At 43.4% G+C, this 26,051-nt stretch overlaps 1 protein-coding gene across 2 annotated transcripts in view; it reads right to left on the reverse strand.

Moving 5' to 3' along the window:
• Positions 1-23,784: 23,784 nt before the first annotated feature.
• LOC130488297 (E3 SUMO-protein ligase ZBED1-like) overlaps positions 23,785-26,051 on the reverse strand; it is a 134,564-nt gene continuing 132,297 nt past the window's right edge. For both annotated transcript variants that reach the window (XM_056861947.1, XM_056861948.1), the window contains one exon: positions 23,785-24,250. In XM_056861947.1, coding sequence (XP_056717925.1) covers positions 24,062-24,250 — 189 coding nt within the window. In that variant the 3' untranslated portion in view covers positions 23,785-24,061. The remainder of the gene's footprint in view (positions 24,251-26,051) is intronic.

The raw sequence follows: 26,051 nt of genomic DNA on the forward strand, positions 1-26,051 counted from the left end.
ATGATAGTTTGAAGAAACAAATTGAAAAACAACGCGGGTGTAGCAGGTGGCCGCTAGTAGCCTGTCAAGTTACATTGCCTCCCTTCCTATCTACTGAGGTTTTCTTCCCTGGCCCTTCTTCTTGATTTGTATAAGTGAACCAATTACGGGATATGTGTGGCAGTTCTGAACACGGAGATTTCCCAGCTCTGACAAGGCTGAGCTGTTGGTAACTCTTTGGTTCTCCAAGTAAAATAAGCCCTTTACTTGCGCTGAAATACTGTAATGCTGAATGGCAGCTTTGACTTGAGTTGGAGTATTCTGGAGCAGCTTCCGCTCTAACAAGCTGTTATATTTATATGGAGATGTTGTGAATGCAAAGCCCCGCGCAGCCTTTCCAAATGACGTACTTTAAATAGTTTCCACTTGAGGAAAGTGTAGCCCAACAAAAGGATTTACAGTGTAATCCTAAACAGATTTGCACCCCTTATAAACCCTGACCTGGATGGCCCAGGCTAGCCTGATCTCATCAGATCACAGAAGCTAAGCAGGGTCAGCTTTGGTTAATATTTGGATGGGAGACCACCAAGGAATACCAGGGTTGCTGTGCAGAGGAAGGCATTGGCAAACCACCTCTGGTAGTCTCTTTCCATGAAACCCCAAAAAAGGGGTCACCATATATTGGCTGCGACTTAACGGCACTTTACACACACACACACACACACACACACACACACACACACACACACACACACAAACCCCTGTAGGAAGGGTACATGATAACTGAGGCCCCATGGATTGTTTAAATGATGGTAACTCCCAGCGTGGAGCTACAGCTAGTGTGTATTTCAAAAGGCTATTGTGAGACTAAAGGGGAGAATTACTGGAAAGCACTGAGCATATGAAAATGGTATAGTATGAAAGATACAGTAATAAAAACTTTTGAATTATATTTACAAAGATAAAGTTTAGATGACCAGATTAGTTTACATGTCTTAATAATGTCTATGTTTTGGATACCAAATCCTCAACGTATAGATTCTTCCCATTCCCTATTCCACTACATTTGCTCTGTAGAAATATTCATGATCTGTAGGTTCTGTGTTATGCGTGCCCAGAATTATTTGTTTACAGGGGGATACAGCTGCACTGAATGTACTGTTGAGATATTTTTCATATTTGGATTTGGTTTCCATAACAAGTCCAAGTCAAATATTTTACCTCGTAAAGACGTTTGGCTGTTTAATCATTTTACAGCTGTTGCAGCACCTTCAAATATGCCATACTTAAAGCAACTACTAGGACATCACATCGCAATACCTGTTAATCCCCCCATCAGAAGAAACACTGATTAAAACTGGTGCTAGTTTATGGAGAGTATCTTCTGTGTAATAACCCATCCAGCCTATATGAATGCTATTTTACTTGGGCAAACACAAAATGCTGTTTTTGCATCAAAAATGCTTTTGATCTTTAAAGCCCTGAATAGTTTGGGACAAATTACCTGAAGGATTGCCTTCACCCCATATACCTGCCTCTTCTCTGATCATCTAAGACACTACTTTGGGAATCCTAAGGATGCCAACTCTGCACTGGGGAATTTCTGGAGATTTGGAGTAGAGCCTAGAATTGCCAACCTCCATGTGGCACCTGGAGTTCTCCTGGAATTACAACTGATCTCCAAGTGATCAGTTCCCCTGGAAGAAATGATCGCTTTAGAGCACTGGTTCCCAACCTGGGGTCCGTGGACCCCCAGGGGTCCACGAGAACTAAATTAAGGTCCATGAAACAAAGTTATAAACCCATAATAAATTAATATTTTCAATTAAAAGTTCTCTATTATAAAAATATATATTCAAATATTATTCTAAGTTTAATGTTTAACTAACAGTTATGATTAAAGTTTATTTTCAAATCCTCGGAATTTTTATTTTGAACCTTGGGGTCCCTGCACTGAAAAAAAAAGTCCTAGTGGTCCCTGGTCAAAAAAAGGTTGGGAACCACTGCTTTAGAGGGTGGACTCGATGGCATCCTATCCTTCCTCCCCTCTCCAAACTCCACCAGACTCCACCTTTAAATCTCCAGGAATTTCCCAACCTGGAACTGGCAACTTTAGAAACCTAGGAAGGGCAGAGTTTGTGGAGGGGAGGGAGCTCAGCAGGGATGTGATGCTCATAGTGCCCACTCTCTGAAGCTGCTATTTTCTCCAGGGGAACGGATCCTTGTAGTCTGGAGATCAGGTGTAATTTTAGGAGAACTCTAGGCTCCACGCAGATGTTGGCAACCTTAGAGTCCACACTTTCTGCAGTATATTTCATTGGGACCCCCCCCCCCGCCCCCACACACAAGTGCTTCTTTGTGGCCACCCATAGACTATGGAATCCTGTCCCTGAGGAAGTATGGTGTTCCACTTTCTATAGGCCTGTGAATGGCAGATTTTTTTTCTTCAGCAAAGCCTTTTAATGAGAATTCTACCCCTCATTTTAATATTTTACATTTTACTGAAAAAATAGGCTTTTGTGCTGTTTCTCTGCACCAATTAATGCATATTTTATGGGGAAGTGGCATGCAAATATTCAAAAGGATATATAAATAATAAATGCTCTTCTCAACTTCTGGACTTGGCTATAATTGCTTTTGCCACTTCTATAACTTTGTATAATGCCCAATGCAATAAATAGCATTAACTTCCATCACATTCAATAGCCAGTGGATGAAGCTGTTCATTCTGCCAACATAATTCATCCTACCAGCAAATTACATGGCCCCTTTTTCACCTGATCCCCATTGGGGGAGGGAAGAGGCAGAGAGGGAAAGAAGAAACAAGAGTGAAGACAGAAAGCTCTAGTTAAATATTCTCAGGGTTGGTTCCCCACCTCCTATCCCACTAAGGTTGCAGGCTCAAGTGCAAACTAATGCGGCAAAGTATCTTAAGCTATGACTCAGAACATGCTTAGTTTGAATCTCATTTTGGTCATGAACTTGTTAAATAGCCATTGGAAAGCTTCTTTTCAGCTCTCTGTCACACAACACACAACAAAAGACTTTATTGGCATAGGGAAATATCAGAATCAGAAACATTTATTGCGGCATTGCGCCAATAAAAATTAAGAACATAACAGCAATATTACAGCGGATACATTGATATTGTTTAAAAGTTGTGTCATGTTAATTTAAAAGAATATATATAAATTAAAATGTTTCACGATTTTGTTAAGAAATAAACATTTTGACACAAATTTAAAAGAAGATTTTTAACTTCAGTATTTCTTTGACTTTTATTTTACTAAACTTTGACGAAGTTTGTAGATTGCTGCGCAGACTTTGGCGACCTCTCTAATTTGTAAGGGAATTTCATCTGAGAGGAGCTTCCTAGCCTGAAGTTTTTTCAAAATAACCTGAGATTTTCTCAAGCATGGACCGGGACAGCTTAGAGCGGGCATCCTTATAGAATGAGCATCTGAAAAACATGTGTTCCATTGTTTCTATTTCCCCAGAATTGCATGGACAAAATCTCTCTGATCTTGGGATCTTGTTATACCTCCCTTGTAAAACCGCAGAGGGTAGGGCTGAAGCAGAGGGTAGGTGTAAGCTCTAGCCCTGCGGCAAACCCATAAACAGATTCCAGTAGGCGGCAGGTCCACGAAAGCAGCTTTATTGATTAGACTCGACAGGTTACAGAAGCCATAATCAGAATGACACAAGTGAGGGGCTAGGGCAAGGGACTTGGCATATATGGAAAAGCAAAGGAGATAACCGGTAACCCAGGCAACCCCCCTCCCAGAGGCAGGAAGGAGTACTTGGCAATTCCCACACCAAAGGAATCTATGAAGTTTAAACACGGGGCACAGAGTGGCCTTGGAAGAGAACTGCAAAACAACACCTGGAAGCACAACCATGAACTGTCTTCATGGCCTGCTCCAGACAGTAGGGCTGAAATTAATAGGGAAATAATAATGCCTACTTTACAAGAACATTGTAGGGATTACAAGTTAACATTTGTGAAATGCTTTGAGCACCTGAAAGTGCCATGCACATAGCTACCTTATATTGAGTCAGATTCCATCAACATCATTATTTTGTACTTTGACAAACAGATGATCTCCAGGGTCCCAGGTGCCGGTCTTTTGCATGACCTATTGAGCCAGCAGCGTGTAGTGGTTAAGAACGGCAGACACTAAGCCGGACAACTGGGTTCGATTCCTCACTCCTCCATGTGAAGCCTGCTGGATGACCTTGGGCCAGTCACAGTTCTCTCAGAACTCTCTTGGCCCCACCTACCTCAATGTGCCTGGTGTGAGGAGGGGAAAGGCGATTGCAAGCCACTTTGAGACCCCTTACAGTAGAGAAAAGCGGGGTATATTTAAAAAACAAAACTATGAACAGCTGAAGCTCACCACCAAACTGGTTGGTGAAATCTTAGTGGTTCAACAGCAGATGAAAAAGCCCAGCTGTTCAAGAGATAGAGTTGCCATGTAATAGCTGGAGATCTCCGGCTATTAGAACTGATCTCCAGCCGATAGAGATCAGTTCACCTGGAGAAAATGGCCACTTTGGCAATTGGACTCTATGGCATCAAAGTCCCTCCCCTCACCAAACCCCGCCTTCCTGAGGCTCCGCCCCCAAAACCTCCCGCCGGTGGCAAAAAGGGACCTGGCAACCCTATCCAGAGAGCTCCTGCTGTGCCCTCTGGTATCTTTGTCTGCTGCGGTGAGAAAACGAGTTGCTACTCATTAGCTGAATAATTTCCACTTTAAATGACCACAGTAGTGCTGAGAAAAAAGCTCCCCTTATACACTATGTTCCAGCTCAAGTTGTTTGGAGAGGTCACTTCCCCCTGAATCTCCGATGTCTTCATATTATGCTTGTAAGGAGGAATTAATAAATGATGGGGTAAAGTATCCCATTTATGACTCCTCATTAGATTTTAGAAGCCAGGCATTCACCCCAGACCATACAAAAATAACTGATGAGTTTATCTTGTGTGCCCATTCCTGTCCATTGCAGGACCTTTTCTTATGACTGTGGCAGATTCAGGGAAAAGCCAGCCCAGGTTGTTTCTTTCTCAGCTATTTCTAAATGCACAGCCTGCTGGTCATAAGCACTTGCTGTTGGTAGATGCTGGATCCCTAGGGTTGCCAGGTCCCTCTTCGCCACCGGTGGAAGGTTTTTGGGGCAGAGCCTGAGGAGGGTGGGGTTTGTGGAGGAGAGGGCCTTCAATGCCATAGAGTACAATTGCCTAAGTGGCCATTTTCTCCAGGTGAACTGATCTCTATTGGCTGGAGATCAGTTGTAATAGCAGGAGATCTCCAGTTAGTACTGGAGGTTGGCAACCCTAATGATCCCACTAACCAACAACACATAGCAGTGAGGGCATGCAATTTGTTGGGAGTAGTGGAAAATCAATTGGGAAAGTTTTTTACCACAAAATTTTCACCTGGTGCTGTGGTGGTGAAGTTAAGACCTATAAGGAACATAAATGGAGAAGGGAAGGGTTTTCATAAAGTGTAGGAAGTTCTTGTTGGCAACGCGTGATTGGTGGGCACGCCCAGATCACATGAGCGTTGCCTATAATCACTCTCTGCAATCTTACCTCTAAAAGACTCTTGGTCAAAGTCCACTTTGGATACTGGTCGGTCACGTAGTCCTGTGAATGATTAAAAGTCCTTGCCTAAGCTAAATCCTTTTACCTGATGGTCTTTCCCGAAACTCTGATGTAAACATGGAACGTTGCATTGTCTTGTTACTTATTGAACCTGTTACTAATTGACTTTGCTGTATAATAAACCTGAGAGATGACTCGGAGAGTTAGAGTTGATCTCTCACAATCAAGACACACTTTCTGCGTGTGTCTTCCCAACAGTAAAGGTGTATCATGAATAGGTTTGCCAGGTACTAGCTGGAGATCTCCTGCTATTACAACTGATCTCCAGCCGACAGAGATCAGTTCACCTGGAGAAAATGGCCGCTTGGGCAATTGGACTTTATGGCATTGAAGTTCTTCCTCTCCCCAAACCCTGCCCTCCTCAGGCTCCACTCCAAAAAACCTCCCATTGGTGGTGAAGAGGGACCTGGCAACCCTAATCATGAAAGAAGAAAGGCAAAGTTTTAAGGATTTGTTCTAACTGTTCAAGTGCAGTTCTACATTGAGGGAAAGTCTGAATACTCCTCTAACCACTGTCAGTTCTTTGAGTTTGATGATGATGGGTAGCCATGTTAGTCTGTCTGCAGTAGTAGAAAAGAGCAAGAGTCCAATAGCACCTTAAAGACTAACAAAATTTCTGGCAGGGTATGAGCTTTCATGAGTCACAGCTCACTTCTTCAGTTCTTTGAGTTGTTAGAAAATTGAAGGATCATATTGATTTGTCCCTGATGAAGAGCTGCTTATGAAATGCATAAAGTTTGCAAGAGATAAATTAACCATCTTTGTGCAAGAGATAAATTAACATATTGGTCCTAAAATCAAGAATGCATTGGCTACAATCCAACCCAAGTATTATGCATGCTTAAGTCCATTGAAATCACTACGCTCAGGTGATTTTTATGTTGGTCTTTTCAAGGGATGTTTGAAAGTTACCTTAACCTTTTGTATACTTGGATAGATTGTTTTTCTCTTGTCTTTCCTGAAGGTTAGTCATTTGAAATTAATTATGTAGACAAGTTGCACTGGGTATTGTAGAATGAATGGAAAACAAAACGGGGTGAGAAAAACCTTTAGGGCAATTACTCTATTACAAGCAATCTAACTTTAATATGGTTGTGCTTTCACTGATCCCCAAAGATTTGCCCTCCTCCAAAGAGCAAATTAAACAGATGCAATGTAAAAACTAAAGTTTTTTCTAAAAGGCATGTTGTTTTTCCTACAGAGGAATCATATATGTTAGGGGAAAAAACACATATTCAGTACATGCTCTATCATATGCAACTTAAGAGCTTGCAGATTTATTTTGCTGCAAAGCTTTCCTCTCCTTTCATGATCTTTTCTTGCTGAAAAATTTAACAGTCAGGAGTGGCAGTTCTGAACTAATTAACAGTAATGATCTTGACAAAGACACAGACATAGCCTAGTAGCTATAACCTTCCATTGCCTTCCAAAATATCTATTTTTAGAACACATATGAAACCTTGTGCACAAATCCATTTTCAAAACATTTTTAAAAAATCCAGAGCATTCTCGTGGAAATGTAATACAAACAAATGTCTATAACCCTGTACCCTACTCCCCAAAGGCCTGCTGAAATAGCCAGAGGAGATTAACAGTGCAGTTCTAATAAGAGTGACACCCTTACCAATCCATTGAAGCAATGGACATAGAAGAGCGTGACTCTTATCGGGATTGCGCTGTGAGTGTTCAAGATAGTTTCAGCAAAGTGAGAATTAAGGAAGTTGGCAACCCTTATTCAACTCATGGAAGATAAATGGGGGGGGGGGACAGCCACTGGATCATTTGACCATTTAGATTCAACAAATACATAGGGCGTTAATGCATGGCTTGTTTGTCTTGCGTTTCTCTTGTTAATATAACGAATCTCTGTTTTGTAAATGCATGCCCGCCTCCCAGCTGCGCGTTCAACCCACCTGCCTCCGAAACTAACCCAGGGTTAGCAATCCCTGCCTTATTGCGATTAAAAAAAATCGCTGCAACTCACTGTGTTATATGGTGTGTTTCAGCGCACGGGTCGACTACCCTTCTGACACCCCTTTCCCCTCCCATCCCTCCTTTGCAGTCTGACTCCAGGATCACTGCCACGCAGGCGGGGGGAGGAGGAGGCAGCAGCGGCGTAGCGGCCTCCGCCGCAACAGCAGGTGCCACGGGAGGAGAAGGGGGGAAGGCGAACAGGGCAAGAGAGGCCACCGGCGTGGAAGCCATTGAGGAAGTGGTTCATGGGGCTGGAGTTGGCATAGCTGAGTGCCTCCAGCTGGATGGGCTCCTCGGTGTGGTAGGCGGGCAAGGCGGGGGTGTCTTTGGCCACCAGCAACTCAATAGTGAAGCAGCGGTTGTGGGTGGGCTGGAGCATCCTGGTGGTCAGTGGCGGCTGCCTGGCCTGGGCGCTGCCACTGCTCCTCCTCTTCCTTGGGCTCCTGGTGAAATGAGAGGGGCACTTGGCCTGCCTAGTCCCACAGGGCAGAGGCTGGCTGGTGTGCGTGCAGGGGTGGCAGGCATGCTGACTGGCCACATAAAGGGTCCCACACCCAAGAGGGAGGCGCGCTCCGCCACCATAGCAGGCACCACAGGAGGAGAAGGGGGGAAGGTGAATAGGGCAAGAGAGGCCGCCATCATGGAACCCATTGAGAAAGTGGTACATGGGGCTGGAATTGGCATAGCTGAGTGCCTCCAGCTAGATGGGCTCTTCAGCATGGTAGGCAGGCAAGGCAAGGCTGTCTTTGGCCACCAGCAACTCAATGGTGAAGCAGCGTTGGGGGTGGATTGGAACATCCTGGTGGTTGGCAGCAGCCACCTGGCCCAGGCGCTGCTGCTCCTCCACCTCCTCGGACTTTTGGAAAGATGGTAGGGGAGCTCAGCCTGCCTAGATCCATGGGGCAGAGGCTGGCCGGTAAGCGAGCAAGGGCAGCAGGCAAGCTGGCCAGCCACATAATTGGTCCCACGCCCAAGAGGGAGGCGTGCTCCACTGCAACAGCAGGTGTCATGGGAGGAGAAGGGGGGAAGGTGAACGGGGTGAGAGAGGCCCTCTACTGCAGCCAGGCCCTCTAACGCCCGTCCGACACCTTCTTCTACTGCAGATGGTTTGTCCCTCTCATGCATTCAGTTTTTACATCATGGTTTAGAAAAGTGTGAGACACGAGCGGGACAAACCAACGACCCTCTGGCCATGCGTTAACGGCCATAGACTGTGCATTTCAACCCAATTGAAATGAAAAGGAGCTGCACAAATCATGGCAATTGGTGTTATCCAAAAGGCTTACTTGCTGCCTCCCTGTGGTTAGATGCCAAGCCGGTCAGGGAGTATCTGTAAAGAGGAGAGAGATGGTAGAGTGAATGTTGCACTTCCTTCTCACACTAGCATTGTCAGTCCTCAAGAAAATTAATCCTAAATCCTCATGTCCCAGTGTGGTGTAATATAGCCAGTGTGTTGTAGTGGTTAGAGCAGGGGGGTCCTCAACCTTTTTGAATCTGTAGGCACCTTTGCAATTCTGACAGTGTAGTGGGTGCAGCCACAAAACGGCTGCTTCAGGAGGTAGAGATAGCCAGAAAAGTAAAAGAAAAGTAAAGATCCTTGTACTGTGGTGGCAGCTGCTGCCAAAGCAACATTTTTTAAAAAAAATCTGTACTGATAATTAAGCCCTGACCTGGATAGCCCAGGCTACCTTGATCTCATCAGATCTCAGAAGCTAAGTAGGGTTGCCCCTAGTTAGTATTTGGATGGACGACCATCAAGGAATACCGGGGACATGATGTGGAGGCAGGCAATGGCAAACCACCTCTGCACGTCTCTTGCCTCAAAAACCCTATGGGGTCACCATACGTCAGCTGTGACTTGACAGCACAACATAACAAAACCCTGCCAATTAAATCTCCAATGGCCAATCAGAAGCCTTGCTAGGCAAAAGCCCCACCTGCCCCACCCATGTTCTAAATACCCATGGTGGGTGCCAGGAAAGGTGTTGGAAGCTTTCTGGGTGACCTTCGACCATTTGCTGTTTCAGCCTATTGTACCTCAAATGTTGTTGTGAGGATCAAATAGAGGAAAGGAGAATGCAGTTGTAAACTGCTTGGGTCCCCACTGGGGAGAGAATAGGGCTGCCAACCTCCAGGTACTATGCCACTGGGATCCTTACCTGTAACGGACGGAATCCTCCTACTTACCTCTGTTGGGGAAGTATAATATGTTTTTTTCATAAATGGATTATTCGGTTGAAACCTGATACTATGGATGATGATGAATAATTGCACGCAATATAACTTTGAAGAACTGAGGAAAAATTGGGCTGTGTGCCTTGAAATGATCGTTTTCTCCTGCAATTAATCAACTGCTGCAAAGAAAAGAAGTACATCTTTAAGGACATTTCAATTGACTTTATTTCAATACTTACCTTACATAGGAATTGTTGTGAACTTGTGCTTTTGGGGAAATTTTATATGGAAAAGAAATAAATACATATGTTTGTTGGGAATATATGTTGTTGGTGGGTATATTACCACGTACTGTAAATATATAACCAGAATATTGTTGGCATTGCTCATAGCTATTCCTATACTGAATTTCTCATCTTATGATAAGTATATAGAGGTGTCTGATTTGTTTTCCAACCTCCAGGTACTAGCTGGAGAACTCCTGCTATTACAACTGATCTCCAGCTGATAGAGATCACCAGGAGAAAATGGCCACTTTGGCAATTGGACTCTATGGCATTGAAGTCCTTCCCCTCCCCAAACCCTGCCCTACTTCGGCTCTGCCCCCCAAAACCTCCCACCAGTGGCAAAAAGGGACCAGGCAACCCTAGGAGAGAAGCAGGCTATACAATTTTTTAAAATGCCCCGTAGCCTCTCATTTATTCTACTGTTCCTTCCCTTGACTCTCTGCTGCCTTTATTCCTCTTCACTCTGCTATCTCCTTCAGGTCCCTACCTTCTTAACCCCCTCCTTCAGTATCTCTTTCACATCCATTCAGTGTTCCCTACCTCCTTGTTCCCCTCTCATTAAGCTGCTATGCCTTTCTAATGTTTTAATATCACAACGGTTTAATGACTGGGAAAGGAACATGGGTGTATGTTTTGTCCATTTTTAATACCAGATCCAGTACTGGCAGTGTCACTGATCTGTCTTTTCCATGTCTGTTTCTTAGAGTCAGTACCCTCCAGCCATTTTCCTCACTGTGATGGTGGGCACAGTAGCTCAGGCATCAAAGGGAACATGACTAGAATGCAAACGCTGCGGCATTTGTCATTTGACATCAGGAAAGCACAAGATATTTGGCTTCTTTGCCAGAAAAAGAACACAGTGTGCTTCTGTGGACTCCTGGGACACCCTTGCAAAAAACCCCAGTGGGCTCAAGAACACACACGTGGAAGGAGAAATCGGCTTCACAAAAGAGACCTGCCGTTTTGCAAAAGGCTCCCCATTCTTCTGAGCTGGGACCTTTTAAGATGGCTCATCTCTTTCACACATCTATTGTTGTTAGATGTGAATGGCCACATTGTGGGAAGCATTTTATCCAGCTCTGCTCTGCCAGCTCTGCAGCAAATTCATTAATGTATAAAATACATTGTAGGTATGAGCCTCTTTTAGACTGCAGTGGAATTGAAGATGGAGCATTTTTTCCTTGTCTCCCATTGAATAAGAAACTCCATGGGGTTCTCTGATAGCCAACCCTGGCAGGTGGCTCTCTTTCAAGAGCTAGCATAATAAAAGGCCAGTGGTAGCATCCCCAAAACACACACAACAGGCATTCTGTCAATATCTAAAACCAGAAAGGAGAAACAACACAGCTTCCTTCACATCATTAACTACCCAATCATTTTAGCTGCAGTGGTGCAGACAGGGGTTTGCATCCCTGTAGTCCATCAATGGGTCTAAAAGCCATGTAGCAATGAAGAAGACGACTTGTTGTTTTTATATGCCGACTTCCTCTACCACTTAAGAAAGAATCAAACTGGCTTACAATCACCTTCCCTTCCCCTCCCCACAACAGGCACCCTGCGAGGTAGGTGGGGCAGATAAAGCTATAAGAGAGCTGTGACTAGCCCAAGGTCACCCATCTGGCTTTGTGTGTAGGAGTGGCAAAACCAACCCAGTTCACCAGATTAGAATCAAACCCGGTTCTCCAGATTAGACTCCACCGCTCCTTACCACCGTTCTTAACCACTACACCACACTGGCTCTACTTGCTACTTACAATGGGCTTCTACTTGCACTAGAAAGAGCTGGTAACATTAATTTAGGTTCTTTCTACTTTACTACCACAGCATGATGCTTTGGAAGCAAGGAGCACCTAGTGACAAATGGGATCATGTGCAGGCAACAGCAGCCACCTCAGCTCTACACTCATGTACTCCTGAGCCACCATCCCTAAATCCTTGCAAAGTACAGCTATGGAATTAGATTATCCCAATTTTTGTCATAATGGGTATCTATATCCATGAACCTCTGTCCCAGTACAGTGTCTTGTAGGATGGTGAAGTTGGACATGTTTCATGATTGTAACAAAGGGTTACCAACCTCCAGGTACTAGCTGGAGATCTCCTGCTATTACAACTGATCTCCAGCCGATAGAGATAAGTTCACCTGGAGAAAATGGCCACTTTGGCAATTGGACTCTATGGCACTGAAGTCCCTCCCCTCTCCAAACTCTGCCCTCCTCAGGCTCCACCCCAAAAATCTCCCACCTGTGGGAAAAAGGGACGTGGCAACCCTTGGTTACATATGTGCACAGAAGGGGTGATTGGTGCTTCTACAGAAGAGTGCTGTTATATGATGCATTATATGATATATGTCGTAATTTATGTTCACCAAAGATTTCAAATTATATGCATCCATTTCAAAAGCCTGCTGATCACACTTGCAAGGAACACAGCGGCATCTCAATGGAAATGCATTTTATTAGAACCAATGGAAAGATGAAAAACATAACATTCAACCTGAAATCTTTCTCTCTTGGAACTGAAATATATACCTCAACTGTAGGGCTTGAGTTGTATCTTTTTTATGCGGCAGTTGGGTTTTGGGGGAAGGAAATCTTCTCTCACGGGGAGCATTGCAAAGTAAGCCAATTACAGAGCAGCATTTAAGAGGTGGGACTTGATTTGAGCTTGGGAGACTGTTTTTCTGGATTCATGGTTCGATTAGCACACAGTTTCATCCCTGATAATTCAAGCCAATGCAAACAGTTTTCCCCAACCCAGGTTACTTTAATGTGCGATGAACCTAGGTCCAAGCAGGGAGATCCAACCCATGCATAAAAGACCATTATGTGCTTGGGGAGACCTAGGCTAAAATCCCTATTCAACTGTATTTCATTTGGTGACTTCTCTCTTGGCCTAACCCAGGGGTCGGCAAACTCATTAGTCAAAAGAGCCAAATATCAACAGTACAACGATTGAGATTTCTTTTGAGAGCCAAATTTCTTAAACTTAAACTATATAGGTAGGTACACTGTTTATTAACTTAATAAACTTGCTTCCATGACTGGGCAAACTCTGCTATATTAACCAAACATATAAAACCAATAGTTCTACTGTAAGCTGTTGGCTGGTGTGCATTGCTGGGAAGATCCAAAATCAGCTAACCTGGGACAACTGACACATGGGCAGACCAACTGAAAGTGTGTTTTATGGTTGCCAACTCCAGGTTAGGAAATTCCTGGAGACTTGGGAGTGGATCTTGGGGAGGATGAGATTTGGGGAATGACCTCAGTGGGGTATGCTGCCATAGAATTCATCCTCCAAAGCAACTGTTTCCTCCTGATGTCTATAGTCTGGGCAATCTCCAGACCCCGCCTGGAGGTTGGCAGACTTTCTTTCATCACTGCTGCCGATTGGGAACAACAAGAAGAAAAGGGTGATAAAAAGGCTCTGGCTTTCATGATGGCAGCAGTTTACATGCCACCGTCAGCTATGGGGAGACATGCACCTCTAGCTGAATCCATGGGGTTTTCTGGGGGAAGTGATAGAGGAGGAGGAGAAGATGAAGAAGAAGAGTTGGTTTTTATATGCTGACTTTCTCTACCACTTAAGGAAGAATCAAACCGGCTTACAATCCCCTTCCCCTCCCCACAACAGACACCCTGTGAGTTAGGTGGGGCTGAGAGAGCTCTAAGAGCTGTGACTAGCCCAAGGTCACACAGCTGGCTTCATGTGTAGGAATGGGGAAACCAAGACAGTTCACCAGATTAGCGCCAGCCGCTCATATGGAGGAGTGGGGACTCAAACCCGCTTCTCCAGATTAAAGTCTATTGCTCCAAGCCACCGCTTTTAACCACCACACCATGCTGGCTCTCCAGCAGAGCTAACTTGAAAGAGCGTCTGCTCATTCTCAGTCTACCCCAGCAATTGTGGGCTATCAAGACTGGGGAAAGGTGAACCACTTGTCAAAAATGGATAAGTAGAAAATCAGAATGCAAAAAACTTCTTGCCTCCTTTGGTTAAGGCAGAAGGCAACGGATGGCAAGAAGGGGCACAGCTCTCTTAGCTTGGGTCTGCTGCCTAACCTGGGCTGTGTCTGAAGTGGCAGCCTTCCTGCATATTCTTGAATCCATGAAATATATTATACCCTGAAATCTTGTGCGGGAAGCCCAGCACAAGCCTTGTGGAGCAGGTTGGTGGATTTCAGCACTGGCTGTATTTTACTGGAGGTCTTGCAGCATAGACTGAGTAGTGTGGTTGAACTTTTTTTCTTTTTTTTTAAGTGAAAGGCTAAGCCTGAAGAGAGCAAATATTGGTACATGTCGCCATGCATGCCTCTTTTAAAATTACCATTTGCAGAGAAAGAGATAATGTTTTTTCTTCCCCATTGGCTGCAGAGATCTGAAGAAAAAGTGATGGTTTCAAAAGAAAAAACAAATGGATGCTATTAAAAATTAGGTTGTTATATAAAGCAGTTTTCTGAAGCCTATATCTCAATACTGCCAAGCATCTGGTGGAATAAATAACATTTTTTAAATCAGAACTGGAAGAAGAAATGTGTTTATTTCCCTGCAGTTAACACATCCGCCACCTTTCAAGCATATGGCACCCAAAGAGCCTTCAAGAAAAAGTTTTCCATTAACATAAAGTAATCACACTCTAATTTTCTTCTGGCAGTGCCAGACCCTTTCGTTTTCTTGTACCGTTACATATAATCAAGCATATGCAAATAACAAACAGCCGCCTCTGCCTACAGAGACCGTGTTTCCCTTTGCCAAGCTTCCTAATCACGCTTGTGATCTCGCTCTCCCTAGTAACCTTTTGTGGCAGCAATGTTCTCTCCACCTCTTGACTTTGTTAGGATGCTGGCCCTGTTTTCATTTGCAAACGTTATCCATAGAGCAGCGGTTGCTCAAAGGAAAATAAATAGCCACGGGCATGGCAAGGGAAAATGAACGTACAAACAAATACTCAGGTGGTTATGTCAGCTTTGTTTAAAGCTCATAGTGAATGTGTTTCCATCTGGATGATAAATGGTAGCTGGGTGCTTTGGCACTAAAGTTCCCTTCAGAGCAACTGTGCTTTGGTGTAATGTTAACACATGAATACACCACAAAAATTGTGCCTACTGTCAAGAACTATCAGGGGGCCCTTAGTACTCTGGGTCCTCTTCTGACACCACCCAGAAACAACCCACAAACCATAAAGCAAATCACATTTGAACATCAAAGTAGAGGGGATTTCATAGTCATTCTATGAAGGCAGAGGGGATGTACAGAAGGGGCCACTTGGGAAGATTTCAATGCCTGGAGGGTTTCCCATGCGATGTTGGGGCCAATCACAAAATGTGAACAACACTGGGAATCCAGACCAGAGTTGTATTTGCACACAGGCCTCCCAGAGTCCGGTCTCCATCTACCATACCAAACTTGGCTCAGTGTTTCATTTGTCTTGCAAAGTCTCCAGCTTATTTAGGACTGATTTGTTTGTGCAGCTTATTTTCACCACTCTGCATTGCCAACCATGCAAAAGGGCACATGTGTAAAGGGATATGCCACATCTATTTTTACCAATATGGCTCCAATCTACCATATCAGCAAAAGTAGTCCCATGGCTGTTTCCAGATGGTGCTACATTACTGAAAATTAGATATGCTATCCTGCTTTTGTACTTTCCTGCAAAGTGGGAAGCATCATATAGAGAAAATGTGCCAAACACATACTGAAAGCAATCCATAGTATTACCTAGTAACAAAACTGCTAGTTAGCATGCTTAAAAAACGGTATGTATTTCTGGCAGATAGTTTGGTTGGGCAATAATTGGCTTTTTGCTTGTTTTTGTTAAACATATAAATGCTTAAATATAAGCAATTGTTGCATGTGTAGTGAAACTGGGGATATTTTGATAAGTACAATTGAAGCATGCTCATATGCCAAATGCAGCTAAAAGTGGACCTATAGTTCAAAGGAAGAGTCCAGCATGAAAATGGAGAGTTTGAATTTGTATGCGGATATGATACTATCAATTTGGGCTGAGCAGAATGGGCGGTGGGGGGTTTACTACCAAAAGTAGTTATACTTCTAAGGAGGTACTTGAACATTAATCATCTCTCTCTGCCAGTTGAAGATGTCTACCAGTTCCCCAGCAGGGCACCCATGAGCAGCCACTGATAGGCGTCCTGGTGCCATTTTGGCTCTTCAGCAAAGCATCTCTGCCCCAAAACAAATAGCCAGTCCTGGCTTTCCCCCAGTGTCTTGGAGCAGGAGATACTTCAGAAGAATCTCGGGATCATCACCTCGGTTTCTGCAGAAAGCTCCCATTCAGAAAGTAGCGACCGACTCGATTTGCAACCCCCAAACATTTTGTGATTGGCCCCAGGACCCCATGGCAAACCTTCCAGACCCTGAAATTCTTGGGTTTCTAACTTTTACATTCATTTTTAAGTTTGCATTCTGCTTTATTTTTACAACATTAAATGATTTTTTTAAAAGTACATTGATGTGATCTGATTTGAATGTGAGGAATGTACACTCCAATTCTGATTTGATCACTTGTTTTGAAAGAAACAGACCTCTCTCTTGGATTGTTTCCGCTTTCCCTATTCTCCTTCTGTTATCTACACAACACACTCATACTTCTACAAACTGAGGGTACTACTTCATGCATTTGAAGAAAAGCACTTTGACTTCTTCAGAGATTATGCTACAATAAATGTGTTGGCTTGTGTTATAAGACTATGTTGTTTTCAATGCAGTCTTTGATTTTTTGCATTTAAGAAGTGATCATATTGCAGATGCACAAGTTTTATTGTCAAATCAGAAGAATGAGAGACCCTTCAAGGCAAAAACACTTTAGAAAATGATGGCCTGAAACGTATTGGAAAGTTTGGCTACTAGAGTTTTCTTTTTAGGCACTGGGATATGATCACATTTTGTTAATATTAGGATGATGCCTGGGTCTGATGAAAGACTTTTACATACAGCTTAAAAGGAAGAAGAAGAAGAGGAAGAGGAAGAAGAGTTGGTTTTTATATGCCGACTTTCTCTACCACTTAAGGAAGAATCAAACCAGCTTACAATCACCTTCCCTTCCCCTCCCCACGACAGACACCTGTGAGGTAGGTAGGGCCGAGAGAGTGTGACTAGCCCAAGGTCACCCAGCTGGCTTCATGTGTAAGAGTGGGGAAACAAATCCAGTTCACCAGATTAGCCACTGCCGCTCATGTGGAGGAGTGGAGAATCAAACCCGGTTCTCCAGATCAGAGTCCACCGCTCCAAACCACTGCTCTTAACCACGCTGGCTCTCAAAAGAATTTCAGCCAAAGGTTTTATCACAAAACCTATTTATCTGGTTGGCAAAGTGAAACCACAGCCTTTAGGCATATTGGGAATTTTGCCTTGGTAAAATTCTCATTTCACTGAACTTTTCAAACTGATGTAGTTTCCAGAGGGTCTATTTCTCATATAGTTTAAAAATGTGATATTTATTTGAATACTAAGCAATATACAAAATCTGTACAAATTTAGTGTACACATTGCATGTACCTACTGTACAGCTCATAGTACATACAATGGCTATTCAGGTTTACATTGATACATGTAGGAATCTGAGACCAACATTAGGTCTCCTTGTTTGTTCATGTGTTGAAGTGAAGACGTAGACCTGCCTCATACTTTATGGAGTAAAGTACAGATATACACAAGGTACCCATAGACCTGCTAACTGGCAATGTGTTAAATGACTTGCAGAAGTGACCTAAATAATGTTCTGTGAATTTAGAAGCAAAATTCTCTGAAATTGTATTGAACATCGCAGAAACTATATAATTTTCCTCTAGCCATATATGGGGGCATAAAGTTGGAAACAAAGAATTGCCATGAAACAGAACTATTAGCATAAAGATGTTTGGGTAGAAGAAGAAGAGTTGGTTTTTATACCCTGATTTTCTCTACCTTTTAAGGAGTCTCAAAGCAGCTTCCCATTACCTTCCCTTCCTCTCCCCATAACAGGTACCTTGTGAGGTAGGTGGGGCTGAGAGAGTTCTGAGAGAACTGTGACTAGCCTAAGATCACCCAGCAGGATTCATGTGGAGGAATGGGGAAACCAACCCGGTTCACCAGATTCGGGTCTGCCGCTCATGTGGAGGAGTGGGAATCAAATCCGGTTCTCCAGATTAGAGTCCACCTGTCAGAGGTTGCCTTATGATTGACTTTTCCTTGCCTAGCCATGCTTGGGCTGGCCCGTACAAGCGGTCAGGCTCTTGACATGAGTTCGGCCAGTGTTTGCATTTTTGCTTTGATGTTCATTTGCTCTGTTATTCCCATTCCCTGTTCCATTCCCCCCTCCCTTGCCTTGGCCTTGAGCGGCCTACGAGCAGCGCCGTGTTTAGGCTCCGTCTTCCTCCTTCCTGCCAAGCACCGTTATCTAGTCATTTCCCGGGCCGTTTGAAACTGCACCTGTGATGTAATCATGCTTTTAAGTTATGCCCTGTAGCCTGGCTCATCATTAGCAGCTTTGAACCTGCAAGTTACCTTAGCTGTACCTGCTGCTTCTTCAATAAAGTTTACCTGCTTCTGACTGACAGTCTGAGCGAGTGGCTTTTTGGGAATTGCCCAGGTTGGCTGGAGAACCTGACACCACCACTCTTAACCACAACACCACACTGGCTCCCCATTGGTATGGCTTTTCCATTGGTGACATCGTCTCATGTAGCTGTGATCATCTTTGTCAAAAGATGTGTTCATATGTCTTACAAAACACAACAGAAGCATGAGATGCTCTGAGTCTGATGGATGTTCTGGATCACTGATCTTCCTTAAGGGTGAAGGGTGTTTAGGATGATGTAGGTAATCTATTATAATTATGAAACCATACTAAGTCTGGCTTACATGAGATGTTTCAGATATTCAGACGAAAGCCATACCCAAACAGCTTTATTTAATAATAGCTTACAAAAGGGAGGCATGGAAATCAGGCAAATACAGTCTAATTTCCATTAAACTTCCACAGCTATTCAGGCATATTTTGGCTGGAAATAGCAAGCAATTCAGCCTCAAATTGTTCCAGCCTACTACTATTAGAGAGTGAGTCACTAAGCTTTTCATTTGATGGAGTTTCTGTAAGTTTGTAGCTGATGAATTACATATTCAGAAATATCACCTGGTACAAGCTAAATGATGTCTCTTTGGAACTGAGGTAGGGGACCATATGTTTGAATGGTTGGTCATGGTTAAAACATGCTGCATGTGGAAATCTGGCATGCTGATGAGCAGGGATCTAACACAGTCTTTTTCCTAAGATTCCTTCTTCCTAAGACATGGACTTCTTATGTAGCAGAGCATTCAAACACTCTATTCCTCACCTATGTACAGAAGGAGTCTAACACATCTAGAAATTATTGAACATATGACTAGGGTTGCCAGGTCACTCTTCGCCACTGGTGGAAGGTTTCTGGGGTGGAGCCTGAGGAGGGCGGGATTTGGGGAGGGACTTCAATGCCATAGAGTCCAATTGCCAAAGCGGCCATTTTCTCCAGGTGAACTGATCTCTATAGGCTGGAGATCAGTTGTAATAGCAGAAGATTTCCAGCAAGTACCTGGAGGTTGACAACCCTACACATGACGCTGCTTTACACTGAGTCAGACTATTGTTCTGTCAAGATCAGTATAGTCTACTCTGGCAGCAGCTCTCTTTTGTATCACCTGACACCTGATCTCTTTAACTGGAGGTGCTGGGGACATTAAACCTATTGCATGCAAAAAAAGATGTTTTATTTCTACTACTGAGCCATTTCCCTAATTTGGCTTTGAGTTACACTATGGTCATTTATGCACGGTCGCTTTAACCTCCATTATCCCGTTTCAGCCAGGATCAATTTTTTTTCTGTATACATGTTACCTCATTCCTTGATGGCTCAACCCTGTTTCAACGCAAAACGAACCCAGCTTTTCCCATTCCTCTTCTCACCCGAATTAAACCATTCATCCTGGCTCATTCCAGAATCACTGAGTGAGCATACAACTTTCTTGGATTGAGCTTCGCCCCACCCTTTTCCAAACGCCTCTTCAAGGCAGCATACAGATAGCCAAACAGGGGAAGCACAGAAGATTGGCTTCTCTCACAGCCAATCACGAAGCAGTGTGTAAAGAGTCAGGGATTCAAGTGCTTCCTGCTTCCTCGGAGCTCTTTCTGAGCAAAAGAAAGGCTTTTTTAAAACAAGGCTTGGATTTCTCCCCCCCCCCCCCATCCTTTCAGATTGCTCCGTTTTTTGTTCTTAAAAGGCTTTTTTGTGCGGCAGTTTGGTTTGGGAGGAAGGAAATCTTCTCTCGCGAGGTAAGCCAATTACAGAGCAGCATTTAAAGGGGTGGGACTTGATTTGAACTTGGGAGACTGCTTTTCTGTATTCATGCCTCCATTAGCACACTGTTTCGTCCCTGATAATTCCAGCCAATGAATACAGTTCCCCCCAACCTGGGTTACTTTGATCCTGGCTGAAACGGGGAATAAAGGAGGTTAAAGCAACCATGCATAAATGACCTATGTTTCCTGGACAACCATGGCAGAAGACAAGGGAACAGCTAGCCTCATCATTTCTGAGAGCAGGAATAGAACCAGGAAGAGGAAACAAGTACAGAGATGTTGTCTGGGGACTAGCTGCTGCAGGAGGAGAAGGAAGAAAGCAAAAGAGAATGCATCTGCTGGCACAGGATGCTGGGGCATAGGTTGCTGTGAAATGTAACAACAGATAAGTAAAAGAAAAACAAAATGAGACGTGTTTTCTCTTGGAATCTGCAACGCAGTGGGGCTAAAATACATCTGCCAAATGGCTATGAAGATGGATATAAGATACTGAGTTATAATGAAAACTTGCACTTACCTTACTGTATTCCATATGTCATAGTCTTGTGTACTGTGCAGTTCTGCATACTGGGATTACCCTTCTTCTCATTATGATGTTCCCTTAAAGTTTTTCCTCTGTCATATTGCCACCTCAAGCTTTTGGTGAGAAAAATCCAGCTCTTTATTCTATTGTGAATTCAACAATAGGCTCCAAGACAAGCAAGGCATGATCAAGATCCAGCACCCAGGAATGTAAGGGCCAGTAGTGCTAGAAGACCCATGACATGGGGACAAAGCAGTAATTGGTAATTACTCCCAAGCAAAGGGCCAAAACTAGACAGTCAAGTGTACAGAGAGAAGAGTGCTGTCAAGAGAATGTGCAGTTTCGAATAGTTCAAATCAGGAGTTGGGCATTTGTTAGCAAAGGGGTCTTGGCCTTGAGCCTCCACTACTCATCAGAAGGCTAGCCATTCTTAGGAGTCTCTACTGATTCAATTAGTGACCAAAGACAATGTTCAGGTCACAAAATAAAGGGTGACAATACAACAAAGAGGATATCTGGTGGACTTTGAGATGGTCTCACACTGCTTTTTGTGTTTAGGTTTTAGTTCAGAGTGATTCTTGCATTAGAACATGACATTGGCAAAAATTCCATGAAAATATACATTCTGGTGCATTCAACAGTGAGCAGAAGTTGTAGTTGTGCCTGAGAAGTGGTATAGAAAAGTGTACCAACAGCTTCTGCTTGGGGTGAAGGAGACACAACTGTGCCATCATTTAGCCCTGGCAAGAGCATGCAGGCTGTCAAAGTAAACCCCCAAACCTATGGTGGGCTTCCACTTATTTGTAGTTTAAAACTATTATTTAATAGCTGCAGAAAAGGCACGCTAACAATGCAAGAGGCATGGCAAGATGAGTCAGAGCTAGCAATGTGGACCTCTGCCCCTTGAAAAAAACCTGCCTGGTTAGATATCCCATCTTTCTACAATCTTTTCTCCCATCTCAGAGTAAATGCAATCATTAGCATTACGGTGAAGAATTAACACACCAGCAAAGAAGCCTGTTCCTATTGCCTGCACCACAATAAATGCTTACATTGGCACATTAAGCCAAAAGAGAGGGGAGAAGTACTGGCAAAGGAGTACTGGCAAAGAAAAAAATGGGTTGGCTCCAGCCAACTTTTCACTCACTTAATTCCCTTCCTTACTCCAGCCTCCATCACACAACCATTTATGCATGAAGATCCCATGATACTCAGCATAGTCATTTTAGTGGTTATTACTAGTGGAAAAGCTGTCTGGATCCAACCCAGTATCTCCAAGCTAAAAACAAAGCATAATTCATCTTCTTCCTCCCCTCAACAGCCTAATCCTCTTTCCAAGCTTAATCCATAAAGACCAGTCTCAGCCACCTTGAAGATGCACTGCCAAATTGCTTTCATGCATGGTAGAATGTGAAATAGTGTATGTGTATACATACAACATCTATGCGAACAAGAATCTAGGAGTCTGAAACATAAGTTTTCCCCCTGGAATTTCACTCATTAATTATAAAGGCACAATTTAAATACTTTCACCCTTTCCCCTTAAATAGGAGCAGAATTTTTTTTATACCTGACAGTTACTTAACAAAGAACAAGAAAGCCATTCTGCAATATTTTGGCTTTTTGAAGTATCCTGTTGCAATGCATCTGCAAATGAGCATACTCCACCTAAGAAAATAGTTGTCTTTTTGGTTGCATTGCTGAATCAAATTTTCCATCTCGAGAAATCTTCTCTCTGTCATAGATTCTGGCCTTTATAAAACATATTGGATAAATTATACTGGAATGTGGAGTAGTCTTTTTTACCGTGCACTACTTATAGGTTGCCCTGACTTGGATGGCCCAGGCTAGCCTGATCTCGTCAGATCTCAGAAGCTAAGCAGGATCAGCCCTGGTTAGTATTTGGATGGGAGACCACCAAGGAATACCAGGGTTGCTGTGCACAGGAAGGCACTGGCAAACCACCTCTATTAGTCTCTTGCCATGAAAACCCCAAAAAGGAGTAGCCATAAGTCGGCTGCGACTTGACAGCACTTCACACACACACTTATAGGTTGCCATTATTATGGTCTGGATCAACAGAACAGTACGACTACTGCCACATGATCAAGCAAGGTTTGGACTTGCGTTCTCAAGCAGAAGCTTCTCTCGCTGCACAGCAAGCCTCTCATAGAAGTTTGTAATATTACTTGGGAAGAACAGGGATGGGTTTCATCATTCAAATGGGGGGGGGAAGGCTTTAATCCTATGGTTGCATAAGCTGAAAGAGCAGCTGAAATATGACCTTCCCCACCTCCTTCTTCCACCAGCAGCCTACAGACAAAGTGCAGAACAGCCCTGGGAGCTAGAGAGAGGTGGAAGTACAGGGACAAATCATCCCCTACCACCTGCACGAATGCAGCCATCACAGTTTGCTGTCTTTGCCAGAGTCTCCCTCCTCACTGCAGCTCTCAGGAACGAACAGCAGTTTGTCCCTGACCATCGTCAGAAATCAAGGAGGGGAGGGAGGGTTGCAGGGGAAAGGGGTGGTGGGGGAGATCCTTTTGTGCAAGGCCCTCCTGCTTACAAAACTGTAGGATCCATCTCATGAAATTCACTGGTCACACCCAAGACTTTGAGCATACATAAATTAGCTGTCTGGATCCAGGTGTACATGCACAGGAAATAAAATATTTTTTATTTATTATTAGAGACTGGCGAAATTCAAAGAAAAAGGTCTCTGATCTACTGAAAAGAGGCTTAAGTGCTATATGAAGCTGCAGAGTTGAGTTGAATATTCCCTGAGTTGCATATGTTTTCGTCTCAAGGGACAATCCCTTTTTCATATTAAAGAAAACCCTTAATTCTACATATGGTTAAAGATATTCTTTTTTTTTAATCACAGACTGAAACATTATGATTACAAAATGGATGGTTAAGTTCAAAACCACTGTACACACAATTCTGGTTGGAAATATCTTGCCCACCACCACCACCAGTCTGGGAGCTCAAACAGAGTTCATATTTGCCCGTGTGACTGAACAGTGAATTCCGGAAATATGGGTGATGCTGCATGGTACAGGCCAGTGAGACGAGTTGCATTCATGCAGCAAGCCATGGCTATTTTTTTTTGAGACCTCTCTACTGGACCGTATCAGAAATCCCAACAAGCTTGCAGCTTTCTGTCCAGAGTCTTCTCTGCAACTCCTCATCATATGAAACATCAAGAGATTTTGTCCTTTGCTCATTATAGAGATAGCAACCGCCAGCTCCTTCGAGCTCTGATGAAACTGCTGCATAGATTGACGTGGATGCACCCTCTTCTGGTGTCTGTGGATTAAAGAAACCAAAGCAAAATATCAGCATGCAGAACAGGTATTTAGAGAACAAGGTTAATTAAGAAACACATTTTAAGCGCTGCCAAACTTTACTTCTCTGCAGCTTGAAACAGACCTGTGCCTCAACAGTTAAGCCTGGAAATTCTTCTGTTTATAATTTTTAAGCAATCATTTACAATCTGTTTTCTTGTCTGTACAGTCTTTTGGGCAGGAAAATGCATCAAGCAACATGCATGGGATCCAGCTTGGGTGGGTGGGTGGGGGCACAGGAGAAAAGGTGTTTGAAGTGGAACTTTCCTTTCTGCCAAGAAACCAGTCTTGCTGCAGCCTAACCAGAAAGACAGTGTGATCGTGTTAAGGATAACTTGCCAACCCACATATGATCACAATGAGACTTACTTCTGAGTAAACATAATAGGCACCTCACCGAACAGGGTGGAGTAAGGAGGAGAAAGGTAATGAAATTGAGCTTTATCTTTCTGCTGAGCCATCCCTGCAATTTCTAGCAGTATGATTTCTTCTGGATTTATGGGATTGCTCAAACTTCAATCCAAGGAGAACTGAGGGGGCTTGGCCATTTTTAATTTCAAGCACTGCGGTTTGAGTTATCAGTAGGGATGGGGCGAAATGTTTGGCAACAATTTGCAGCTAATCCCACAAAAGGCCAAGATTGTCAAAAAGTAATGGAAGCCTGAAAGAAAGTGAGTGAGGGAGAGAGAGAGACCGAATACCACTGAATCCAAACATGCCAGATTCCCCCCTCTTCAGACTTGCTATATATGTCTAAGAGTTAGTTGTGCTCTGAATAGGAGACTATTTTCAAAGTATGTAATAACTTGACTAGTCTAATCCCATATGAGCACCACACTGAAAAAGCGTATTGGGGGGGGGGAATACAATCCTGAAGGTCAGCTCTACTTGCCGGTGCTGTGTCCTAAAATATGAAGCAGATGCAGGTATTATACCACATATCTGCTTTCAACTTACCCCTGTTGCTTCTCTCTGTAATTTTACATGATATGGAGAGCAAGGGAAGGCAGGGAGTTATGTGTTGCCTGGAAACCACTTTGCTCAGCCAGTTTTGATGCCCTATGTGGCCAAACAAAGCCTTTGTAATTCCCTTTTCTAGATATAAGAATTGTCTATGCTACAAACACATATCAGAGCCATGCCCCATTCCAACTGCAACTCTTTGTGAATGTCTTTGTTTCTGAACAATTATAATGAGCACACACACACACACACACACCCCTCTCCTACAATATCTAAAGGTGTTTTGGGTAAAATCCATGGGAATTAAACTGGCTTAAAGCCAGAGCTTTAACATAGTATTTACAAGCCTTCCCTTTAATGCTGGATAATTATTTATACCAGAATACAAACTTGCTTCCTTCCCTAAGTGAAATGTAATTAATAATAATTTCTTCTTCATTAACAATACTGTATTTTTATGGTCAGGAAAAAGAAAAGTGGATGATCCAGCCTCCTCATGATCCGTAACCTTTCACAGGAAAAGATTTTGTCAGCCTCCTACAAACTGCATAGGAACGGAACTGTTGCCTACATTTTCAAGTAACTGCAGACCAGCCAGGACAAAAAAGTATGATAGAAAAACAATGCAAAAGATGACACTGCTCATTCCATTTCATCCCAAAGAGAAAAAAGACAAAGTAGTAGTAAATACATGGAAAGAAAGAAAAATATGCAAATTAAAGTGAACTCTTGTTGTTTTTTCAAGACCATTTCTGAGGTCTTTAAATTTTGGATTTGGAAAAGAAAATGATTTTGATAGG

Source organism: Euleptes europaea, chromosome 16 (genome assembly GCF_029931775.1).
Source record: "Euleptes europaea isolate rEulEur1 chromosome 16, rEulEur1.hap1, whole genome shotgun sequence".
Classification (NCBI taxonomy): Eukaryota; Metazoa; Chordata; class Lepidosauria; order Squamata; family Sphaerodactylidae; genus Euleptes; species Euleptes europaea.